Source organism: Siniperca chuatsi, linkage group LG10, assembly GCF_020085105.1.
Source record: "Siniperca chuatsi isolate FFG_IHB_CAS linkage group LG10, ASM2008510v1, whole genome shotgun sequence".
Lineage (NCBI taxonomy): Eukaryota > Metazoa > Chordata > Actinopteri > Centrarchiformes > Sinipercidae > Siniperca > Siniperca chuatsi.
In genome coordinates, this window is record NC_058051.1 from 15,505,623 (window position 1) to 15,525,373 (window position 19,751).

At 40.5% G+C, this 19,751-nt stretch overlaps 3 protein-coding genes across 7 annotated transcripts; 1 reads left to right on the forward strand and 2 right to left on the reverse strand.

Moving 5' to 3' along the window:
- The first annotated feature begins 148 nt into the window (after positions 1-148).
- Positions 149-9,854, forward strand: inavaa (innate immunity activator a). 2 transcript variants are annotated; one of them, XM_044212331.1, is made up of 10 exons: positions 149-235; positions 4,173-4,269; positions 4,954-5,087; positions 5,253-5,375; positions 5,488-5,722; positions 5,827-5,880; positions 6,789-7,014; positions 7,595-7,741; positions 7,839-8,535; positions 9,075-9,854. In XM_044212331.1, exons 2-10 carry the CDS (start codon positions 4,206-4,208, stop codon positions 9,165-9,167), a joined length of 1,773 nt encoding a protein of 590 aa, XP_044068266.1. In that variant the 5' UTR covers positions 149-235; positions 4,173-4,205; the 3' UTR covers positions 9,168-9,854. The 2 variants fall into 2 exon arrangements, with proteins under 2 accessions (XP_044068266.1, XP_044068267.1); XM_044212332.1 differs by having other exon boundaries at positions 190-331.
- An 88-nt stretch (positions 9,855-9,942) lies between these two features.
- On the reverse strand, positions 9,943-14,912 carry si:ch211-163l21.11 (inositol 1,4,5-triphosphate receptor associated 2). Of its 3 annotated transcripts, XM_044212333.1 has the most exons (13): positions 14,698-14,912; positions 14,516-14,579; positions 14,353-14,425; positions 14,221-14,248; positions 13,198-13,338; positions 12,980-13,111; positions 11,689-11,845; positions 11,556-11,596; positions 11,423-11,473; positions 11,179-11,327; positions 10,940-11,068; positions 10,291-10,404; positions 9,943-10,212 (listed from the first exon to the last, which is right to left on the reverse strand). In XM_044212333.1, exons 1-13 carry the CDS (start codon positions 14,707-14,709, stop codon positions 10,080-10,082), a joined length of 1,224 nt encoding a protein of 407 aa, XP_044068268.1. In that variant the 5' UTR covers positions 14,710-14,912; the 3' UTR covers positions 9,943-10,079. The 3 variants fall into 3 exon arrangements, with proteins under 3 accessions (XP_044068268.1, XP_044068270.1, XP_044068271.1); XM_044212335.1 differs by lacking the exon at positions 11,556-11,596 and having other exon boundaries at positions 11,744-11,845; XM_044212336.1 differs by lacking the exon at positions 14,698-14,912 and having other exon boundaries at positions 14,221-14,243; positions 14,516-14,580.
- A 1,546-nt stretch (positions 14,913-16,458) lies between these two features.
- Positions 16,459-18,763, reverse strand: rpl10a (ribosomal protein L10a). 2 transcript variants are annotated; one of them, XM_044212363.1, is made up of 6 exons: positions 18,676-18,763; positions 18,196-18,267; positions 18,028-18,108; positions 17,093-17,241; positions 16,825-16,997; positions 16,459-16,674 (listed from the first exon to the last, which is right to left on the reverse strand). In XM_044212363.1, exons 1-6 carry the CDS (start codon positions 18,678-18,680, stop codon positions 16,504-16,506), a joined length of 651 nt encoding a protein of 216 aa, XP_044068298.1. In that variant the 5' UTR covers positions 18,681-18,763; the 3' UTR covers positions 16,459-16,503. The 2 variants fall into 2 exon arrangements, with proteins under 2 accessions (XP_044068298.1, XP_044068299.1); XM_044212364.1 differs by lacking the exons at positions 18,028-18,108; positions 18,196-18,267; positions 18,676-18,763 and adding an exon at positions 17,684-18,021.
- Between the last annotated feature and the right edge of the window lie 988 nt (positions 18,764-19,751).

The following is a 19,751-nucleotide window of genomic DNA, read 5'->3' on the forward strand; positions in this document are numbered from 1 at the left end:
TAGTAAAAACAAATAATCTTTAGAGAGTGTACATTGAAAACAACCGGGTTTGAAGTAAATATACGAATAAATTAGTTAGCAAAGAAACACTTTAGCAAAAATCAATTAAGGTCTTCCCCCTCGACTAAAACAGATGTCCCAAGCGTTAATACTTTCCCATCTGACCAGAGAAAGTCTTAACAAGTCCTGCTGTCTCTGAAAGGATGCTGTAGAGGAGCAGATAACACGCTGCAAAGTAAGTACACAATAATTTCTGTTGGTTAACAACATGATATAAAGGGAAATCACAGGACAGGGAAGGAGAAGCAACGTTAATACAACCAGTATTAAGGTAAGATGAAGTATGTGAGGGATGCTGCTATGAGTCGGTAAACTTTCGAACGTTACAGAGCAATTAGCATAACTGAATTTGCTATTTGGGCTGTGTATAAGCCTTAAAAATAGAAACACTTCCAAAGCACATGCCACTGTTAAGTGTTCACTCTTCTTCAGTGTTGTAAAGCAACAAAGTAGGCTACATTTACGTTATGTATTTAACTACAATCATGAGGTACTACTATTACTATTACTTTTAATTTACTTGAATATTTCAGTTTTCCGCTATTTTCTGCTTCTACACCACTTACAAAATATTGTACTTTTTACTTCACTGCATTTATTTGACACCTATAGTTAGGCCTTCTAGTCATAACAGATCAAATTTTTATATACAAAATATGAAGAAAATATGATGCATTTACTTATGATAGTTTAAGTACATTTTGTTGAAAATATGTACTTTTACTTTAGTGAAATATTAAATGCAGGTATTGTAATGGAATATTTTAATAGTGTGGTAGGTCACTGCTCTTCTTCTTACACAAAATACCTTGACTGTTAAAAAACTGTTCAATAAAGGTATGCATACAAAGAGTTAAAGCCCCTCAGTATTATGACTATCAGACTAAGCAGTTATGATTAATGAATACAGAACACATGTGTTGAGTCTCTGCAGTTTAATCAGTATTGTGCATATGATTATGCACAGGTTGCTTCCACAGATAAACAACACTGAAGGATGTGGGGCTGGTTGATGGCGGTTGTTTGAGCCCCCAGCAGCAGAATAAACAAAATCTCCTACAGTCCACATGTTGACAGACATGCAGTACTACTGTGGTGCTAAAGGCAACACCTCTGAGTTGTTATGCCTCTGGAGTCCCTCATTTCTTTTGTCAATGGTGGGTACTTGTGGGTGAAAAGCTGTGTAGCCACATCCTGCCAATGGCCCAAGATGACCATCAGTGTCCATTCAGAGGCCTCAGAAATGATGACTCAGAGGCACAAAGTGTCATGATCCCTGGTCAGCTCTTCAGCCTGTGGAGAACAATGGAGCATCTTTTCTTGCCCTCTGTATTTATGCTGTCACTGGGCTGTGACAGAGCTGGTGTGTCTGGCCAGCATATGGCCTCCAGTGACTGAAAGCAGGCTGACATGGTGCTTATTACCCCTGCATTGTCTCTGCTGGAAAATTAAGACCACTGCACTACTTAACAGTGTTGATCTGACAAAGGAAAGAGTCTTTGATACAGACTACTCATAACCTTGGCTTTTTATGTTATCACAGCCTCTTGTCTGCATTTTGCTGCAGTCTGTCACGTTTCTACTCTCAGCACTGCTTCTTAAGACAAAGATCTGACTCCAGTGACGCGCTTTGTAATACAACACTTCATTTTTTTCTCCTGCCGCTCCCCCACATTGATGCACTTTTCTTCCAACAGCCCATATTGTGTACAGAGTGGATCCATTTTGCTGAATGGATTTTGGCTTTTCATCAGACTCTGAAATAAGGCATGCTGTAAAGTCGTTTGGTTTCTTCCATAGTATCAGCATTCAGTAGAGAATCTTAATTACAGGGTTTGCACAGGCCTCGGTCTGGTTTCAGGCATCCCTCACTGTTTCCTCGGTAAGGCTGGTCCCCATCGGTAATTCCAGGGCCGACCACAGTGGTAATGAGCACGACGGTGGTGGCAGCATTCCAGGAGATCGCAGTTTCAGAGACTCATGGGAAAGGGTGGTGGGGGAAGTCTGGAAGACAGTGAATCCTCATCATGATCTCTTGCCATAAACACCCACTTCCGTAGATGTTGCACTGTCACGGTCTGGTGAGCAGAGAGGATGGGTGGTATGATCAGCTCCCATCCCTGACATGTTCCTAGATAGTCGTAATTAGCAGTGATCACATGCGCTGCAATTAAGATGTTATGACTACATCAATCAAGTCAGCCGGGTGGAGACTGTGCCATCAGCAGCTATCCCTTCAGGAAATGGACTGCTATTTCTGTTACACTTGATCAAGAAAAGTATTGTTTTTTGGTTCTCCCTAACAGTGTAATTTCAACACTCCCACGACTACACTTTTTTATGAAAGCTATGACAAATGACATCAAAGTCTTGGCATTAAGCTGCAACTTCTAGTGAGATGTGCTGTTTTACGCAAACTCAACCACCCACCCACCCACTCACTCAGCCTAGACCTCCGACCACAGACTCTTGTGAAAGTCTTCAGAGAGTTATGGGGTGTAAGTGGGTAAATCCCACATTACCCTGCCTGTCTCTGATTACCAGGATGGATTCCTGTTGACGTCTTTAGTTTTAGATTGGTGCAGCATGGAGCCATGTGTCTGAGAGTACAGCAGGCTCCGACCTTGCACAGTAAAAACTCAGCACTGTTCCTTTCCCCACCTCTCATTGCAGCCTTGTCTCAATATTGGCCCAACAACGCTGCTCAGGCCTGAAGCAGAGTTGTCAGCAGATATTGCACCCACAGCAGATTATTGAGGCTGGTCGGTGGATACAGGGCCTTTGTTGCAGTGTTGTTTTACTGACTCGAGCTGCCTGTGCCTCATTGTGCTACCAGGCTGCTCATAGCTGCGTCAGTTCACATGAGTTGCTGTGTTGAATGGGTCAGGCCCATGGGATACACAGTAATATCCTGTTAGAGGAGGATTTCATCCACACGGGATCTGTGTCTTCCTGGTCCCTACAGGAAAAGGCCTGATAAGCAATCTCCAAACACAGAGGATGAGACAAGAGTTGAGGATTATACACAGCAGCCTTTGCAACACATTCATTCATGTGGTGTCTGTTTTCATGTCACCTTGCCTCCCCTTTATTCAGTCATCATTTATGAACTATCATTTTATGAATGTGTGGCATTGAAGCAAGGCTGGCTAATGATATCCTTTAATCACGTTACTGCCCATAACAGTGTCTCTCATGATCTGCCGGCCTTTTTTAGGAGAGGTGGTGGCAGACATGTGAGATCCAGAATAAATTGATTGACCTAAAAAAATGGAGGAAAAAAAGTACTCTCTTTCGTCCTAAGGCCAAAACAGTCAGACACAGACCTCCTGGCCAAGTTTTAAAAGTCTTGACTTATCTCTAATGTAATCTCCAATTTGTTGTTGTCATTGTTTTCCTCTGCTTGCCGTCGTTCCTCTCCGCATCTCGTTTTTGTTTATTGTCAGTCACATGTTTGGTGGAACACAACAGTGGGACAGAGCGGGCCATAAACATGAATTGTGCTCGCCTGTTTGTAAAAGTGCGTTAGTGAAATGAGCAGTGTTGCACAGGAGTCAGCAGGGACCTTGTGATCTGATGCTGCGTGGACAAGCCCAGCATTGAGACATTCTTCCACTTCAAAGCCCCCAGAGGGTTTTCTGGACACTGGTTGAATAGGAGCTGAGGGAGGGGGATGCGGGGGGAACAGGTGCAGTCCATGAGTGGGGTAATTCCTGCTGCCATCTGCTTTCTTTTTCTGGGTCTGGGCTCTTTAAACGCCCTCTGACACGCCTCATGGCGACACGCTCCCCTAGCCAGCCGCACCGTGCCCCGTCACCATGGCACCACGATTCGGATTAACCCCCGCACATGTGACGAGTCAACCTTTGGGGTCTGCCTCTTTTGTGAGTGAGCATGGTAGGGAGAAAGATGTGGAGGAGGAGGAGGAGATGGAGAGCTGTATGGATAAGTGTGTGAAAGGACACTCGCCAGTCATTCACTTTTGTTAAGTAAAGCAGCAGGAGTGAGCATGAATGAAGCCATGTGGTAGGAAAACAACAGGAGAATCTATATTCTTATGCGTGATCAATCTAATTTTTACTAATCTGTGCAATATCTGCCTACTTCAACAGGTATTTCTAAAAACTTAAGAGCAGATAGTCAAGATGACAGCCATCGAGAGTAAAGAGGAGATCAGTGACACTGACAGTGGGATTATCTTGCACTCTGGTAAGAACATCACTATAAAATACAAAAATACAGCATCTCCACATATGTCATGTATAGCTTAGGGCCGCATAATCAATATAAAACACAATAATAATACTGATAAGAAAACAGCAAGCAAAAGAAAATGTTGCATGTCACATGGTATTTATTTATCTGGGAATAAATCATATCTTTTAACAATTTATTCCTAGCTCACTTTTAACATTCATAAACATTTAAGAGGAAATCGTGAACAAATAAAATGGTCTAATTGGTCACAAATTGCAATAGATTAGTTTGCAGATTTTGTAGATGCAAAAGCAGATGTTCATTTTGATTATTATAAATAGTACATTTATACTAACTCAATACTAACATGAACCAATGTTAGCATAAGTGCAGAAGAAACAATACAGCAATAAACTGTACAACATACTATAAAGCACCAGCTGTAGCACTGATAAGAGTACTAAGAACTCTATGTGCAAACGTAAGCAGCTGCCCCATAGTGCTGCAATCCGTGATTGTGTTTTATAAAATGTGATGCTAGAATTCCTGGCTCAGCCATAGGACAATGCATTGTAGCAAGTCTATTAACATAGTGCATTATATACAGTAGAAACAGTGAATAGTATAGTTATTTCTATGGCTGATTCAGATCCTGAGGAGGAAAGCTTTATCTGATCTTCTGTGTGTTCACTGCAGGTCCAGACAGCCCCACGTCCCCGGTGAAGGACGTGACCACCCACACCAGAGCCCTGAAGCTGAAGCACCAGTCTCTGGAGGAGCATCTGGAGCTCTGCCTGCTGGAGCTCAGAAAGCTCTGCATCAGGGAGGCAGTAAGTAACTTCTAGATGATAGCATGTACACACTACCAAGGTATTATTTTGTGCTTTGATTAGTTATAAGTAACTTTGTCTTGCTCTAAATGAGTGGTTATAATTACTTTTTGTGTGTAAGAGTTTTTCCTTTTTTTGTATTCAACACTTTATTTGAATTCACAGGAGCTGACTGGTAAACTGCCTTCAGACTATCCTCTGATGCCCGATGAGAAGCCACCCCAGGTCAGAAGGAGGATTGGAGCTTCCTTCAAGCTGGATGAAGGTCTGATCCATCTGGATAAACAGGTACGGGTGACCGTCATTGTTTACTATTATTGGGGAAAGAAAGACAGTAAACAAAAGAGACTACACTAATTCATCAGCTAAAACTAATTGTCAGAATTTTTCTTTATCATAGGATTCAAAGTTGCGAGCGCTGGAAACTGACTTGGCTCTTCAGCGGCAGATTTATGAGGCGGCTCGCAAACTCTCCCTGGAGGGGCACCTCAGTAAACCACAGAAGAAGAGTCGGCTGCAGCAGTGCAAGAGGGAGGAGAAGAAAGTGAAGGATTTGCAGGAGGCCGTGTTCCAGCACAGGATCAAAAGCGAGTGCAACTCACCGTGCATCACCATCTCACCCAGCCAAAACAAAGGTGAGTGACACTGCTGCCTTCGTCAGGCCAAACTGTGCACTGCACTCATGAACACATACAGTGGTTTTGATGGACCTTTCAAAATGTTCCCTTTCTGTGTGCAGATCTGTGCATGTCTGATGACAGCTCCCTGTCTGATGTGGTGGCCCTGGATGATGGTGAGTGGGGAATACATTTATACATATAAGTTTTGCAGATTATCATCACTGTCTTACAAACATGCTTTGATTTAGACATATAGTAAAAAGAAGTATGTAATCAGTAGTGGAAGAAGTACTCAGATGTTTAACTTAAGTAAAAGTAGCAATACCACAGTGTAAAAATACTCTGTTACAAGTAAAAGTTATACATACAAAATCTTACTTAAGTAAAAGTACAAAAGTATTAGCATCAAAATATACTTAAAGTACCAATAGTAAAAATACTCATTATGCAGAATTGCACATTTCAGAAGAATATATATTATATTATTGGATTAAAAGTATCGATGCATTAATGTGTACATCTCTTTAATGTTGCAGCTGGTAAAGGTGGGGCTAATTTTAATTACTTTATATACTGCTGGGTAGCTTGTGATCTTAAGTCTTATCTTAACCTATAATAATACATCATAATTTATTGTTAATTATTTTTTGTAGCGTTAATCTGAATCTGGAAAGTAACTAGTAACTAAAGTTATCAAATAAATGTAGTGGAGTAAAAAGTATATTTGCCTCTCAATTGTAGTGGAGTAGAAGAATAAAGTAGCAGAAAAAGGAAATGCTCAAGCAAAGTACAAGTACCTCAAAATTGTACTTAAGTACAGTACTTGAGTAAATGTACTTAGTTACTTTCCACCACTGTATGTAATAGATAGTGTATATCAGATATTTTGGAGCAGCGTGATGTCATAGTGAGCAGGCAGCAGTTTCAGAGAAGCACGCTGACATCCATATTGTTTAACATGTGATAAAATTAAATAAATGAGTCAAAATGAATGAATGAATGAATCACCCTTTGGAAATCAGCAGACTACAGACAGAAAAACAAAAGCATACCCTGACAGTCCTGCCTCCATCATCCATAGATGTGGACTCGCCCAGCCCTCCCTCTCCTCCAGTGCTGGGCACTTCCTACTCAGACCCCCTGCAGATGTCAGCCAAGACCCTTCAGTCATCCCAGCAATCATCAAGCCAGCTCAGTGTGGAGCATGAGCGCTCTCCCATCCAGAATTCTCCCTGGAAAGAGTCCAGTCTGGACCAGCCTTACCAGAAGGCCACAAAGCCTCAGTCTGCTTGCAGCAGCAGGTCCAGGTAGGAGCCTGAAGTGTAATTACAACCCATCGAATACACAACTGTGCTGGGTAGAATAAAACTTGTGTGTGTGTATGTGTGTGTGGCTGTTTTACCTTACACAAAATAATTGCAATAAAAATGTAGCAATAGATAATCATGTATAACAACAATAAATTCATACATATTTTATATATTACACTATCAACATGACTATAAGAGAGAAAAGAAAATCATAAAAGAAAAAACACGGAGCTTAGTGTCAGTATTCATACAGGTGACCTCCATGTTCAATTTGTTTAAAAAGCTTATATATTTTTTTCAATAAAACGTTTTTCTGACAGAAACCAGTTACAGTTAAAACTTTCATCAGCATCCTGTCTGTATTTAAATATCAGCGTCCTTAAAGAAAATAATTATTTGTTTAACATTTTACAGGTAAAATCTATAGTAAAGTTCCCTTGACTTGATTTTCCAAATGTATGTGCAACGCTGCACTCCTGGCTCTGGCTCACCTTTTATGAGGGTCAGCACAAGGTACAGTAAAGGTACCACCTACAGGATCACCTCACATCATCTTTTCTGTTTTTCTTGTGTGCAGTAGTCCAGCAGGAACCCAGGTGTCAGAGAGCTGCAGGATTCCTCTCTCTCAGTTTATCAAGAACTCAGCCCTGCGTCACAACCACTCAACCAGCGCCCCCTCCACCCCAGAGCTGCATGTACGCCGACAGTACTCCCAGTCCTTCAGGTACATAGAGAAGTCAGGGACATTAGTACACTAATGCACAAAGAGCATAACAAAACATGTGCACCATAATTTTACTATTTCACATATGTCTCCCCAGACTTCCCAAAAGTAAGCTATCTGTGGACATGGAGCGCCTCAGCTCAGAGAACAGTCGAGGGCGAGCCAGGCTGCCCCAGCGGCGCTGCGTGGCTGACTTCATGGTGCGTTCTCCAGAGTACTCTCCCTTGCGCCCTTACCAGTCCAGCTCTGAGGACAGCAGCTCGGAGCACTCATCTTCCTCCTATATTAGCTCTCCCGGCAGGGAAGGACCCACTGAGATCCCAAAGCTATGCCCTCCGCCTTATGGATTCCACTTTGGAGCACAAAAGAAAGGGCTCCCCAGCTTCTCCAGCTCACACAAAAACACCAACCAGTGTCAGTCCAGCCCCGGCCACGTCAGGGCCATGGCAGAAGATCGCCCTCTCTCCCCTCAAGACCTGAACATGGCAGAGCACTTCCTGTCCTCCCCTCCTGTGGCTCGCAGCCCTCAGCAAAGACAGTGGCAGGAGGGAGCATCGTGCCCGAGCAGAATCCTAAAGCCCCCTCCGCCTTACACCAGGCTGGTGCGAACGCCCTCACTGAAGGAGTACCCGAACCACGCCATCAGGCTAATGCCCAGGGAGATTGTGTCGGAGGAGTTGAAGTCCTGGCATCAGAGGAATCAGTTGCCGAAGTTACGGCCAAACTGCGTGGATCAGCAGAGCTTGCTGAGTGTTAAGAGCCCCACTTCACCTCATCTGCCTCCATTTAAACAGGTTGGTACTGAGAATGATACAACAGTAAAACAGGCCACTAACACACTTTGATGTTATTTATTTGTGGGCCAGACAGGAGTAATTCAATCTGTCTTAGAGTTTTAATATATATTAGGGCTGCAACTAACAATTACTTTCATAATCGATTAGTCTGTTGATTATTTTCTCGATAAATCAATTAATCGATCGGATTATAAAACATTCGAAAACAATGAAAAATCCAAGGTGACGTCTTTAAATGTCTTGTTTTGTCCGACCAACAGTCCGAAACTCGAAGATATTCAGTTTAAAATAATGCTAAGGCATGGAAAAGCAACAAATTCTCACATTCGAGAAGCTGGAACAATCAAATATTTTAGCATGTTTGCTTGAAAAATGACAGAAATGATTAATCGATTATTAAAATACTTGCTGATTAATGTTCTTTTGATCAACTAATCGATTAATCAACTAATCATTGTTGCAGCGCTAATATATAAACAATATATTTATGTACAGAATGCATAAGGTGAACACTGATTTCATGACTGTTTTCACAGGGTTCAGGTAATGTGATCCTCCAGAGAGCTGCAGACGGGACTCCAGTCCAGTGGTTCATTGCAGAGGATGCTGAAATCGTGAGCCAGGTGTAGCTGAGACCTCTACTGCTCTGCAGTATGTTCAGTAGGATGTGTGTTATTCCTTCTCTATTTATCTCTGTATTTATTAAGGCTTTGGACTCTCTGTGAGATTGTATGTTGACATGATGCAGAAAACGTGGACCTATCGGTACCCTGATGAGCACATTTCTCTCTTGTCTTTTAATTTAAAACTTAATGTAAGGTGCTATGCCAGTTTTATTTATTTTAAATTGTTTTCTAATAAATGAGGTGAATTGAACTTCATACAAAAACAGATTTAAAACAAACTTGCTGTGGTTTCAAGAATTTCTTTGTGGCTGGCACACATTTTGCACATAAAATTCACCTACAGTAGTTTTCAAATATGTTTCCCCATTCCTAATATAACTTTTAATGTTATATTTATGTTATTGAAAGTTCCCCCCTTGCAACATAGAGACTTGTTACTAAAATTTTGATACACCTTTGAAAATGCATTGCTCTTTTTTATACATATAGTTAAAATTTAACATCTGTCTGACGTGAAGTAAGCTGAATCTTAACATTTGCTATTAACTCTTAATAATTAATCACTGATGCCTTTAATGGTGGTTTGATGAATGTTTTCACTGCAGTATGGAGTTTTGTTACTAACCAAATGATTGTATCAGTTTTGATATTTTTTGTATATTTATAATAAAAAATACAACTAAAAGGTAAGTCTGTGGCATTGTTATCTAGAAGGTGGAGGGATTTTCTGAGATAAAAGAAAACAAAGTATTTCGAAACACATGGATGAAAAACCAAATGTTACATCAAAATGTTTTGTATTCATATACAAAGAGCTTTCATCTAGTCTACACACTCGATGTTTACAGTACAGCCACATAATTTAGACAACATCCTGATATGTTCCAGAAAACAGTTCATGGCTCAAGTGCTCCATCATGAAGCTTCCAACACTAAGTAAGTCACAGTTACGACACAGAAAAGCACAAACAGGTACATGCAGAGGAGCGCCCAGGGACAGCGATACAACCAGTGAGTCAGAGGATGTTGTCTCCACAAAGATCCATACCTGAGGAGAGCAGAGTGTTTGTCCAGAGGAAAAATCATCACAGTTATGAAAAGGTTCTTAAAACATACGTTGACTTACGTGCCCACAGAAAGCCGTCTGTAAATATTCTTACTCTTCTTATCCTTGTCTGCTCTGTTCTTTGATAACGCAGCTTTGCCCTTGTGTCTCTGTCGCAAAGTATCCAGAGGGGAACTGTAACAACGATATACACACACTTAGATTTTTCCAGTGCAGAATCAATGCATAGTCACAAAGGATGGACAAATTAAGAGAAAAAGCCTTTCACTGATGGGGATTTTTGAGGCTGTAGTTTGTACTGGTGTTAAGCAAATATTCTGTTCAGTGTCTTTCAGTCACAGTTCCCCTTTATTGCCAGGCCCGCAGTCCACAGACGAAAAAGACACAAGATAGAGAATAAAATAGATATTTACACACATTAAAAACAGCCATCCTCATGTCACATGAAATTGTCACTATCAATACCAATTACCCCAAATCTATAAAATTAACCTGCTCAGAATAAGGATATGCACCATGTAAGCATAATGCTAACTGAAATATTTAAGATATTACCACCTCTCTATAAGACAGGGCCTAAAGATTTACCATTTAATTAAACATTGTATGAAACTATCTGCTTTTGCAATTTTATCTTTTTTCACAGCAGAAAAAGCACAGGTGTGGTATTTCTGCTATTTTGTCCATAAACAGTGATTCGAAGCTGTACTGTTTGCTTTGTATCTTTCTGGTGGCCAGTTGTTTCGAAGGGAGGCTCTCTGGGTTTGGGGTGGGAGAGGGCTGCGGAGGAAGCTGAGCAGCTGAAGCGTCTGACGTAGCTTCATCTGGATCCAGTGGCCTGAAAACAAAAAAAAAAGAGAGAGAGAGAGAGAAAGGAAATCAGGTGATGCACCCTTGCTGATCATGTGGCCCAGATACAAAGCACAAACACTGAGCATTCTAGTTGACCTGTCATCCACTGAGTAGCTGTCGTCCTTGGTCATGGCAGAGCAGCTGGACTCGGAGCTCAGGGATGGAGACGGGCAGGTGCGGAAGGACTTCTTGCTGGAGAACTCTCCATCAGTGGCCCGCTTCCTCAAGTCTCGCTTTATCTTCTCCTGTAGAGACAAAGAAGAAGACACTCATTTGGTTTTCTGGATGATCTGAACATTTGAAAAGAAAGGGGGAGAGTCCACTAAAGAAAGCTCCTTACCTGGGTTTGGCTGGGAATTAAAGATACACTGACCCTTTGACGACCGCTGTTCTAATGGAAAAAAGTGAGAGAAGAACACAAATAAAAGGCAGACTGAAGTGACGAAAAGGTAGTTGTACTACTTTCTGCATACCTGCAGATAGCTTTTCTTTCTGTTGTAACTTTCCTCTGGGTCTAGAACAAGAGATGCAGTGGTCAGTCGAACATTGCACATGACAGCAGAACAAGACAAATGCCACGTGACAGACAGCCAAAGTATCAGAGACCTGGCGATGCTCTGGGGTCGATGATGTTTCTGTAGGAGTTCTGCTGCTGGATCACCTTTTTGGCCTCCTCTAGCTCAGCCACGTTTCTGTCATGTCGTCTCCTCAGATTCTCCACGTGAGCCACCATGAGCTCGACTGCCCGACTCACTCGAGCCTCCTGTCAAAGACAGAAAAATTAATACATCACATAGAACCACGATGAGTGTCATAAAAGAGACTACAGCACTATTTCAAAATAAGGGAAACTAACAAAAGATCTAAGCTGTTATTAATGGCTTTAAATGTACTTAATAGACACTGTAATGCATAAATAGAAAAAGATTTTGAGTTGTGAGCCCAAATTTAACTGAAGGATCCCACTAGTTGCTTTATACAGTATGCTCTCACACAGTGTACAAACATACACTGTTTGTACCAGGTGCTACCTTCAAAAATGTTGAACGATATCTCTCAAAAGACTCACAGCAGTGGCCCTGAAAACCTATTTTCTCAACCAGTTTCTTACTATGAGTGACAGGGTGTTACATGACCACAAACTTTTCTGTTAAAGTTCTAACAGTTTTGGTAATTTCACATGAGAGATTTCTGTGTTTGTGTTTTTTGTCCTTGGTGTCAAGTGGGCGGGATTCGTTGGAAAAAAGGTGATGTCACATATTTCCATGAACCAGTCAAAGTTTAGCAACATCTGAATCACAATGTAATGACAGCGGTGTGGTTGTTTGCTTATGTTGCCAGGCCACTGTCAATCAAATGTGATTAAATCACACCCACACAGTCCTGATGAAGCAGACTAGCTAAGTGTCTGAGTGTTAAACTCTTCATAAATAATACCTAATTGTGTTTTTTTCCCCCAAACTTTAACTTTGATTGTTGCTTATTTAGTGATGATTATTTAATGTTATGGAGTAATTCTTAAGATGACCAAGTTTTTAGGGGCTTTATTGATGCACCAACATTTGATTTCTGCCTGGTGGCTTATTGTAGACTGTGAGCTTCCACGCTAACAAATTATTCTATTAACCAATAATCAAAGTCATGAATAGAAACTGAAAACATTCAGTATTTCACAAGGAAAAAGCAGAAATTAGAGACAAAAAACAAACGGAAAAACAGAAGACGAAACGTATTTATGATTTACAAGAAAGAAATTTCTTTTTCTTTCTTTATCCCTCTAATCATTTTATTACTTTACTTTACTTTATTAGACCCTTTTTTGCCCACAGGTTGGAATCTACTAGTAACAAACTGAGCCATCCAAAGATAAAACAGGAGCAGAGGAGCCTCAGTGTACCTGGTGCACAGCACCGAGCACCTCAGCTGTGTTGGAGATCCGTTCCACAGTCCCACCGAGGATGTCCAGAGACAGCTCCAGCCTCTGCAGGATCTTACTGCGCTTACTGTCCAGACAAAGGCCCTTAAGTGTCTGAAAACACAAACAAACACACATGTGTACTTACTCTCTGGTGGTGCCATTAAGGCTTATTTCAGATCATCTGTCGTTTACTGCACCTCCAGGGTCTCCCTGCCTCTAGTCAGCTCCAGCTGGATGTTCTCCTCAGCCAGGTTGCGGGCGTGCTCCTCCGCCTGCAGCCTCTGCTTCAGGGTGTACTGATCACAGCGGAAGGCCAGGGCGATCTGAGAGAAGGCAGTCTGCGAGCAAGAACAATATAATTTCTTTCCCTGGTGCTGAAAAGAAACTGTACTTCATTCAGCTGTATTATTTGTGGTTGAAACGACAATACAACTTGAAAAAAAATTCAACTTCAACTTAAGGAGAATATTAAAAAACACATTCATTAACATTACTTTTCGATCATGTAAATGTGCCATATTTAACCAAATAAATACATTTTCATCTGCTGTCTAGATATTTAGATATTCAGCACAAACTCAAGAACTACACTCTTTAAAACCCACATACAGACAAAAGGTTATAATTAAAACATTACATTTTTAATGTCGGTTTTCAAACAATAGTCAGGTGCCCATATGAACACTGAAACAGGTTTTGCTTGTTGTAATCATTCCTCCTGTTTATACAGGGCTTTAAAAGATCCCTCCCTAATGCGCTTCCAATGTAAGTGATGGGGGACAAAATCTACAGTCATGTATTCCAAAGTCTACCCGAAGCTTATATGAGGCTTCAGCCATCCGAGTTATTTATGTTTCCCTGAACAGTGTTTCATTGTTGAGTTGCAGTGGAAGGATAGTAACAAAAAGAGTGAATTTTGTACTAAAATCACTAGTAACTTTGGAAGATATCCACCTGATGTTTCTAACTCAGACTGCTGCAGCCTCATATTAGCTGGTCAGTGTGAACAGGAGGAATGATTATAACAACAACCTGTTGTGAACATATCTTTTAAAAGCAACATACAGCAGGCACAATGAGCAAAATAATGCACATGTGTAATATATAAAGTACATAGAAACGTTCATGTAGGCCAATACACCGAGGAAAAACTGTTCAACTGGCTTAAACAGCGTACAGTCTGTGGTATATCATGGTGAATGAGAAGTGGGTGACCTTACCTCCAAATCTTTCTCTGACATCTCTACACTGTCAGAAAACAAGAAAGCGATTGAAAGCTTAAGGAAAAGTCAAATGAAGCCATGTTATTTAAATGACAGCCTGTATGGCAGATTTATATTACACCACGTCACCTGTTGAGGCCCACGCGCTCTATGATGGACAACTCGTGCCAGCTTGTGATTGGCAGCTCCTCTTGACTGCTCTCTGTTGTAGATAAGAAGATACAACCCAGTTTAAATGTAGAGCCATGATACCGGTTCCTGGACTTTTTATGAACATTTTATGGCTGTTAACCTTCTTCACTGTCTTCACTGCCCAGCATGATGGAAGGACAGTAGCTGCTTGCCTCTGCATCAGGCTGAAATCAGTACAGAAACATTACCTCTGTCACTGAACGACACAATCATTCAACACAGTGTTTATCAGTGTTAACAGGAGCAGGTAGGGCAGCTGGTAGATTAGATTATTTGACTCACCTCATCGTCCATTGTGTCTTCACAAGAATAATCCAAATGTCTTACTCAGGTAGAAAACAGATTAAAATATTCACATCCTCTTCACAGTCAACAGTGGATTTTTAATTGTTGCTGAAAACACAAACACATTTTCATAAGTTCCTGTCTGTGTTCAGTTTCCCCTCGGCCTTTCTCCTGTACTGAGAATAGATAATCCTATTAAGAGATCCACAGTCAAACCTGAGCAGGATGACTGCCCCAAGAGGCTTATGGCTGTAGCTATGGCTGTGTTTTTATCTTTTGCAAATAAATGCTGGTGTTGTCCCAGGTGATGAATCAAATGTGCCAGCTCTGCGGTTCCCATTACCCTCACCGTCCTTTGAAGAAGGTCCTGATAAACTGTACTAAATCTAAACAGTTCAGATAAAGGCACAGGGAATATTTGGCTATCCTAAATTGATTGGTGGATGTGTATATATATATATATATATATATATATATATAGATGCATATATATACTGTTTTTTGTTTTTTTTCCTGATTTGAAACTCTCACCACTGTATTCTGTACAGCTGTACTGTGTTGTCTGTGTGATACCCCTGGGGTCCCCTGAACAGGTCAGGACAGATGGATCCCATTATCATCAGCAGGGTTATTACTTCTTTTCCCCAAAAATATACCCTTTATCACAGTATTGAGTTTGATTCCTGGCTCCAGAGTTGTCAAAATTACTACAATTTGAGGGATAATTCTGTATTAAGAGCATAGAGGGAGCTCCACATGGTTGATATAAACATTTAAGACCTTTAGATGCCAAATGCCACTTAACTAGGGCTGGGCTGATCAATCCCCAAAGTATGGATACTACTAAGTCTTGTTTTGAGTATCAATACTAGGGTAAGTACCCCCCAAAAATGATCCATCTAATGTTAAATGTTCTGGGCACATGAACATTCTTCGTAGAGCTGCACCGTTTGCTTCCCCGCTGCTGTTTTTATTTCTATTATTTGTTCTCCATTACTGAGATTGTGCCAGTTTCTGGGTCTGTACTCATTTCTTTCTTGCTGATTTGTTGGTTCTTTTTTCCCCCTCTACACGTGTCTCTGTAGTCTATGCATCTCTGACTAACATTTGTTATTAACCATTAAAAGTTGTCTCACGTTATAACATGCATGTGATTAATTCTTACAGAAAATGGTCAGGAAATTATTAGTAATTAAAATGTAGTCAGATGCAGTTTATTAATGCATTCCCCTCATAAGTCATGACATTTCTCTCCAATACATATTACATTAGCTGCTTTGATTAATAAAAGTATTGTATTGTCCACCCCTACACCTAACTGACATCAGATGTTAACACATCAGGATGGATGCATAAGTAGGCACCAAATTTTGACATGTCAGTACTGTTAAGATATAAGCAAGGCTATTTTATTATTTTTCTACATTATTTTCTCCACCAGGAATTAGAGCTACATTTGTATTTTCTTTTAATCTTTGCATTTTGATTCTATGTAAAACTATTCAGTATTAGTTTAGTTTTTATATCTTTATAAAATTGTCAAATAGTTACCATTAAAAAAGGAAGAAGCTGTCACTGACTAACAGTAGCTGTGAGTATTCAATTAATGCTTAGAATAAATTCTTTACAAAAAGATACAACTGAACTATGAACCAAGATAATTAGCAGTGTTAAGCAGGTGTCCATCACCATTAAAAACTCCACAAAGCTATGAAAACTAAAGTTTCAATATGACAAAGAAAAACAACACCCAGAGAGTCAACTTTGGAGCATCTCCACATTTATTAATAGAAAAGCTGTCATTTAGTAGAGGCGCTGGGGTTTGCCCATGGTGCTCTTGACGTAGAGGGCACGCACGTTCTGCCAGTTCTTCTTCAGAAGAGACACCAGGAAGTTGACAGCCAGGTGGATGTTGTACACAAGCTCATCCTCTGTCATCTTCACGTGTCCTACAGCTACAGCAAGACAGAGCACCTACAATTCAAAGTAAAGAGCAATATATTGTTTAGTAACCCAACAATCAATTTCTTCATTAAAACGTCACTGTTTGCCATGTGAGTCAGTAACATCAATCAGTAAAATGGCATGTATGGATTTGTCAAATTTGGGTGCTGCTTGGCGTACCTTCTTCATCTGGAATTTGATGGTGGATTTGACCTCGTCCACCTTGGTATTCATGTTCTCGTTGTGGGTGAGCAGGGAGGGGAACTTGCCGGCCTTGTTCAGGCCAGGGCCCAGGATACGAGGGATCTGCTTGATCAGAGACTCAGAGGCCAGGAAGGCGTCGTACTTCTTGGCTACAATGGGGAAGTAGGGAACAAAATACATTTTTAAAGAGCCTGTCTGACTACAATAGTCACAAATCAGGTGGGTCATGATGCCAACTTCGTACATAGCTTCTTGACCAGCTTCTTGTTCTTGTTGAGCTTCTTGAGAGCCTCGATGTCCATGTGTGGCAGTTCAGCAGCTTTGGCCTCGTCACAATGCTGCTGGTCTCCCAGAACGCAAACAGAGAACTTTGGCCTGGGAAGAGTCTTCAGCCTGCGTATTAACAAAGTAGTTAGAGACACTGCTCATGATCCCACGTCAAACCCAGGGGCCATCAGTTGGAAGTAAGGCAGGGTATGGTTGAGAGAAAACATGGGTGTATGCATTGTCAGTATCCATTTTCAGTGTTGGCCCAGCTGCATAATCTGTATTATGGTGGTTCGAATGTCAGCTGGCATGTGCACTTCTAATGCATGTATCAGACCATATAGCCCAATAAATTGAACAGTGTATCATTATTCTTGTTTAAAAACTCATTTGTAGATCAACTGGAAAAATAAACCACACGCAATTCATTTTGATAAAAAAAAAAAAGTTGACTACGGTTTACTTCTCTAAAATATTCAATTTATGGTCAGACATATTGAAACTGAAATACTTTGCCATCCCCAAATGACACCTTCCTGATTTACCAGTGTAACAGAAAAATTCTTACCCATACCACCACCATGGCCGGTGTCCAGCTGACCTCTTTGGTAACGTAATGCAAATTGGTCGGCTTGAGGACATGAACTTGAAAGTTCAGCCACTCAAAACCTCCCCTCATGTTTTAAGACCCAGGGTAGGGGTCCGTCTGCTTCACCTTCACCAGCCAAGGCTGGGTCAGCTCAGTCAGACTACCCAGAGTACTTCTCCATGTCTGCCCCTGGCCTGTCTGGACTTTGTGTTTTTACTTTTGAGATTACTGCAATTAATTGCCATACAACCGGCTGTTTAAATACTCAGACAGGGCTGGAAGCACACAGGGAAAAGGTTGGGTGAAACAGTAAAAGGTCGAACCTGACAGTGCCGGAGAAACGCTTGTCCTTCTGGGGATCATAGTTTTTCAAGCTGATCTGAAGCTCCACCGACTCCACAAACCTACAAATAGACACCAAGTTACATTACAATATTTTATTTCAAGGCCAAAGTATCACAGGTTTAACAGCTTTCCTCATATAAACTTACTTTCTTGGCTTGGCCAAAGAGCCCTGCAGGACCTCTTTTACGGCTTCATACAACGTATCCCTGGAAACCTTACTGTAACACAAAAATATCAGTTAACATGTTAAAAGGAAACGCAACCTTAATAAACCCAGTTCAATCTGTTGGTCTATGGCAGCGACTAAACAGTCACAAAATCGGTACGAAGTTCGGAAAGATTTATTTTAATATTATCTAGAAGAGCTAATGTACACATCCGATGCTGAATTTATTTCTAAAACACGTTTTAAATCTTTGGATGACAGTGGATTACATCCAAAATTTAGCGTGGCAGATGAACCGGTCCCATACATAATGTTTAGCTTCACCAAATTCTTAAAAACTGTACTACATAACATAACTGCCGCACAAGATAAGAACATTATAGGTTTATAAGAGTAAAACAACTCTGTAAATGTGGAAACAGTTTATTTCTTGACATTTATCGGTTAAATTGGTTCTAACCTCATTTTAGCAGCTTGTCCCTCTCGCCTTGCAACGATGAAAAGGAAGTACCGCAGGAAGTTACGCACAATAAAGAGGGCCTTCTGCTGATGTCATCAAAACGCGTTGACGACGCTTTTTTACTACACAATCTAAATTATAAAAATAATGACGATGTATATTATTTAACCGCGTCGCTTATTTAAGGTTAAAAAAAACAAAAACATTTACTGTATTTTATGACTATATATGTTTGCTGTGCTCAACTTGGGAAAATAAATTGTCAAAAAGGCTCATTGACTGTATGTGCTCCCAAATTCAAAATATTCTGTCTTTTAATTTAAACTACAGTATATAACAAGGGAGCTGTGTATGTAAAAGCCAAGCAGTATACCGATATGTATATTTTCAGTGGTAGAAGTACTCATATATGGATTTGAAAAGTAAACTGAAAAAAAACAAGCAATACCTCAATATAAAAATACTCCCTTACAAGATCGAATCCTGCACTCAAAATCTTACAGAACAGCAAGTATCATCAGAAAAATATACTTAACATATAAGCAGCATTTCAGTGGTGAAGATGGTAGAGATAAATCTAATTACTTTATATATTGTTAGGCAGTATCATTTATAACTATGCATCATATTTCACAAGCTGATCATGTTCTGTATGTAAAATCTGAATCTGCAGGGTAGCTAGTCATTATAGCTTTCAAATAATTGTGGTGGAATAAAAAGTACAATATGTCCTTTTGAAATGCAGTAAAGTAGAGCTTTAAGGAACACTAAAGGGAAATACCTCAAAATTGTATTTATGTACAGTACTTGAGTAAATGTATTTAGTTACATTCCACCAATGTATGTTTTAAATGTTAAAAAAAATATTTTATTCAGTATTTAAAGTTCCTACACACTGAAGTTGAGAAGAGCTATGAAGAGCGCGCGCACACACACACACACACACACACACACACACACACACACACACACACGATGAATATGACAGCAGAATGAGCTTGAACTCCTACATTTAAGTACACAAAAGTCAGCATTTTGGAATCTTTTCTGTCAGACCTGACACCAGAATGACGTGC

Excerpts from the sequence above, each read along its gene's own strand:
- si:ch211-163l21.11 (XM_044212333.1), bottom strand. Across the intron at positions 11,069-11,178 it reads AGCTACTCAGTGGATGACAG|GCCACTGGATCCAGATGAAG; the intron begins GTCAACTAGAAT and ends TTTTGTTTTCAG. Across the intron at positions 10,213-10,290 it reads AGACGGCTTTCTGTGGGCAC|GTATGGATCTTTGTGGAGAC; the intron begins GTAAGTCAACGT and ends TGCTCTCCTCAG.
- inavaa (XM_044212331.1), top strand. The coding sequence starts at position 4,206 with ATGACAGCCATCGAGAGTAAAGAGGAGATCAGTGACACTGACAGTGGG. Across the intron at positions 5,088-5,252 it reads AGCTCTGCATCAGGGAGGCA|GAGCTGACTGGTAAACTGCC; the intron begins GTAAGTAACTTC and ends TTGAATTCACAG. Across the intron at positions 5,376-5,487 it reads TGATCCATCTGGATAAACAG|GATTCAAAGTTGCGAGCGCT; the intron begins GTACGGGTGACC and ends TCTTTATCATAG.
- rpl10a (XM_044212363.1), bottom strand. Across the intron at positions 18,109-18,195 it reads TCTTTGGCCAAGCCAAGAAA|GTTTGTGGAGTCGGTGGAGC; the intron begins GTAAGTTTATAT and ends GTCTATTTGTAG. Across the intron at positions 17,242-18,027 it reads CGTTTCTCCGGCACTGTCAG|GCTGAAGACTCTTCCCAGGC; the intron begins GTTCGACCTTTT and ends GTTAATACGCAG.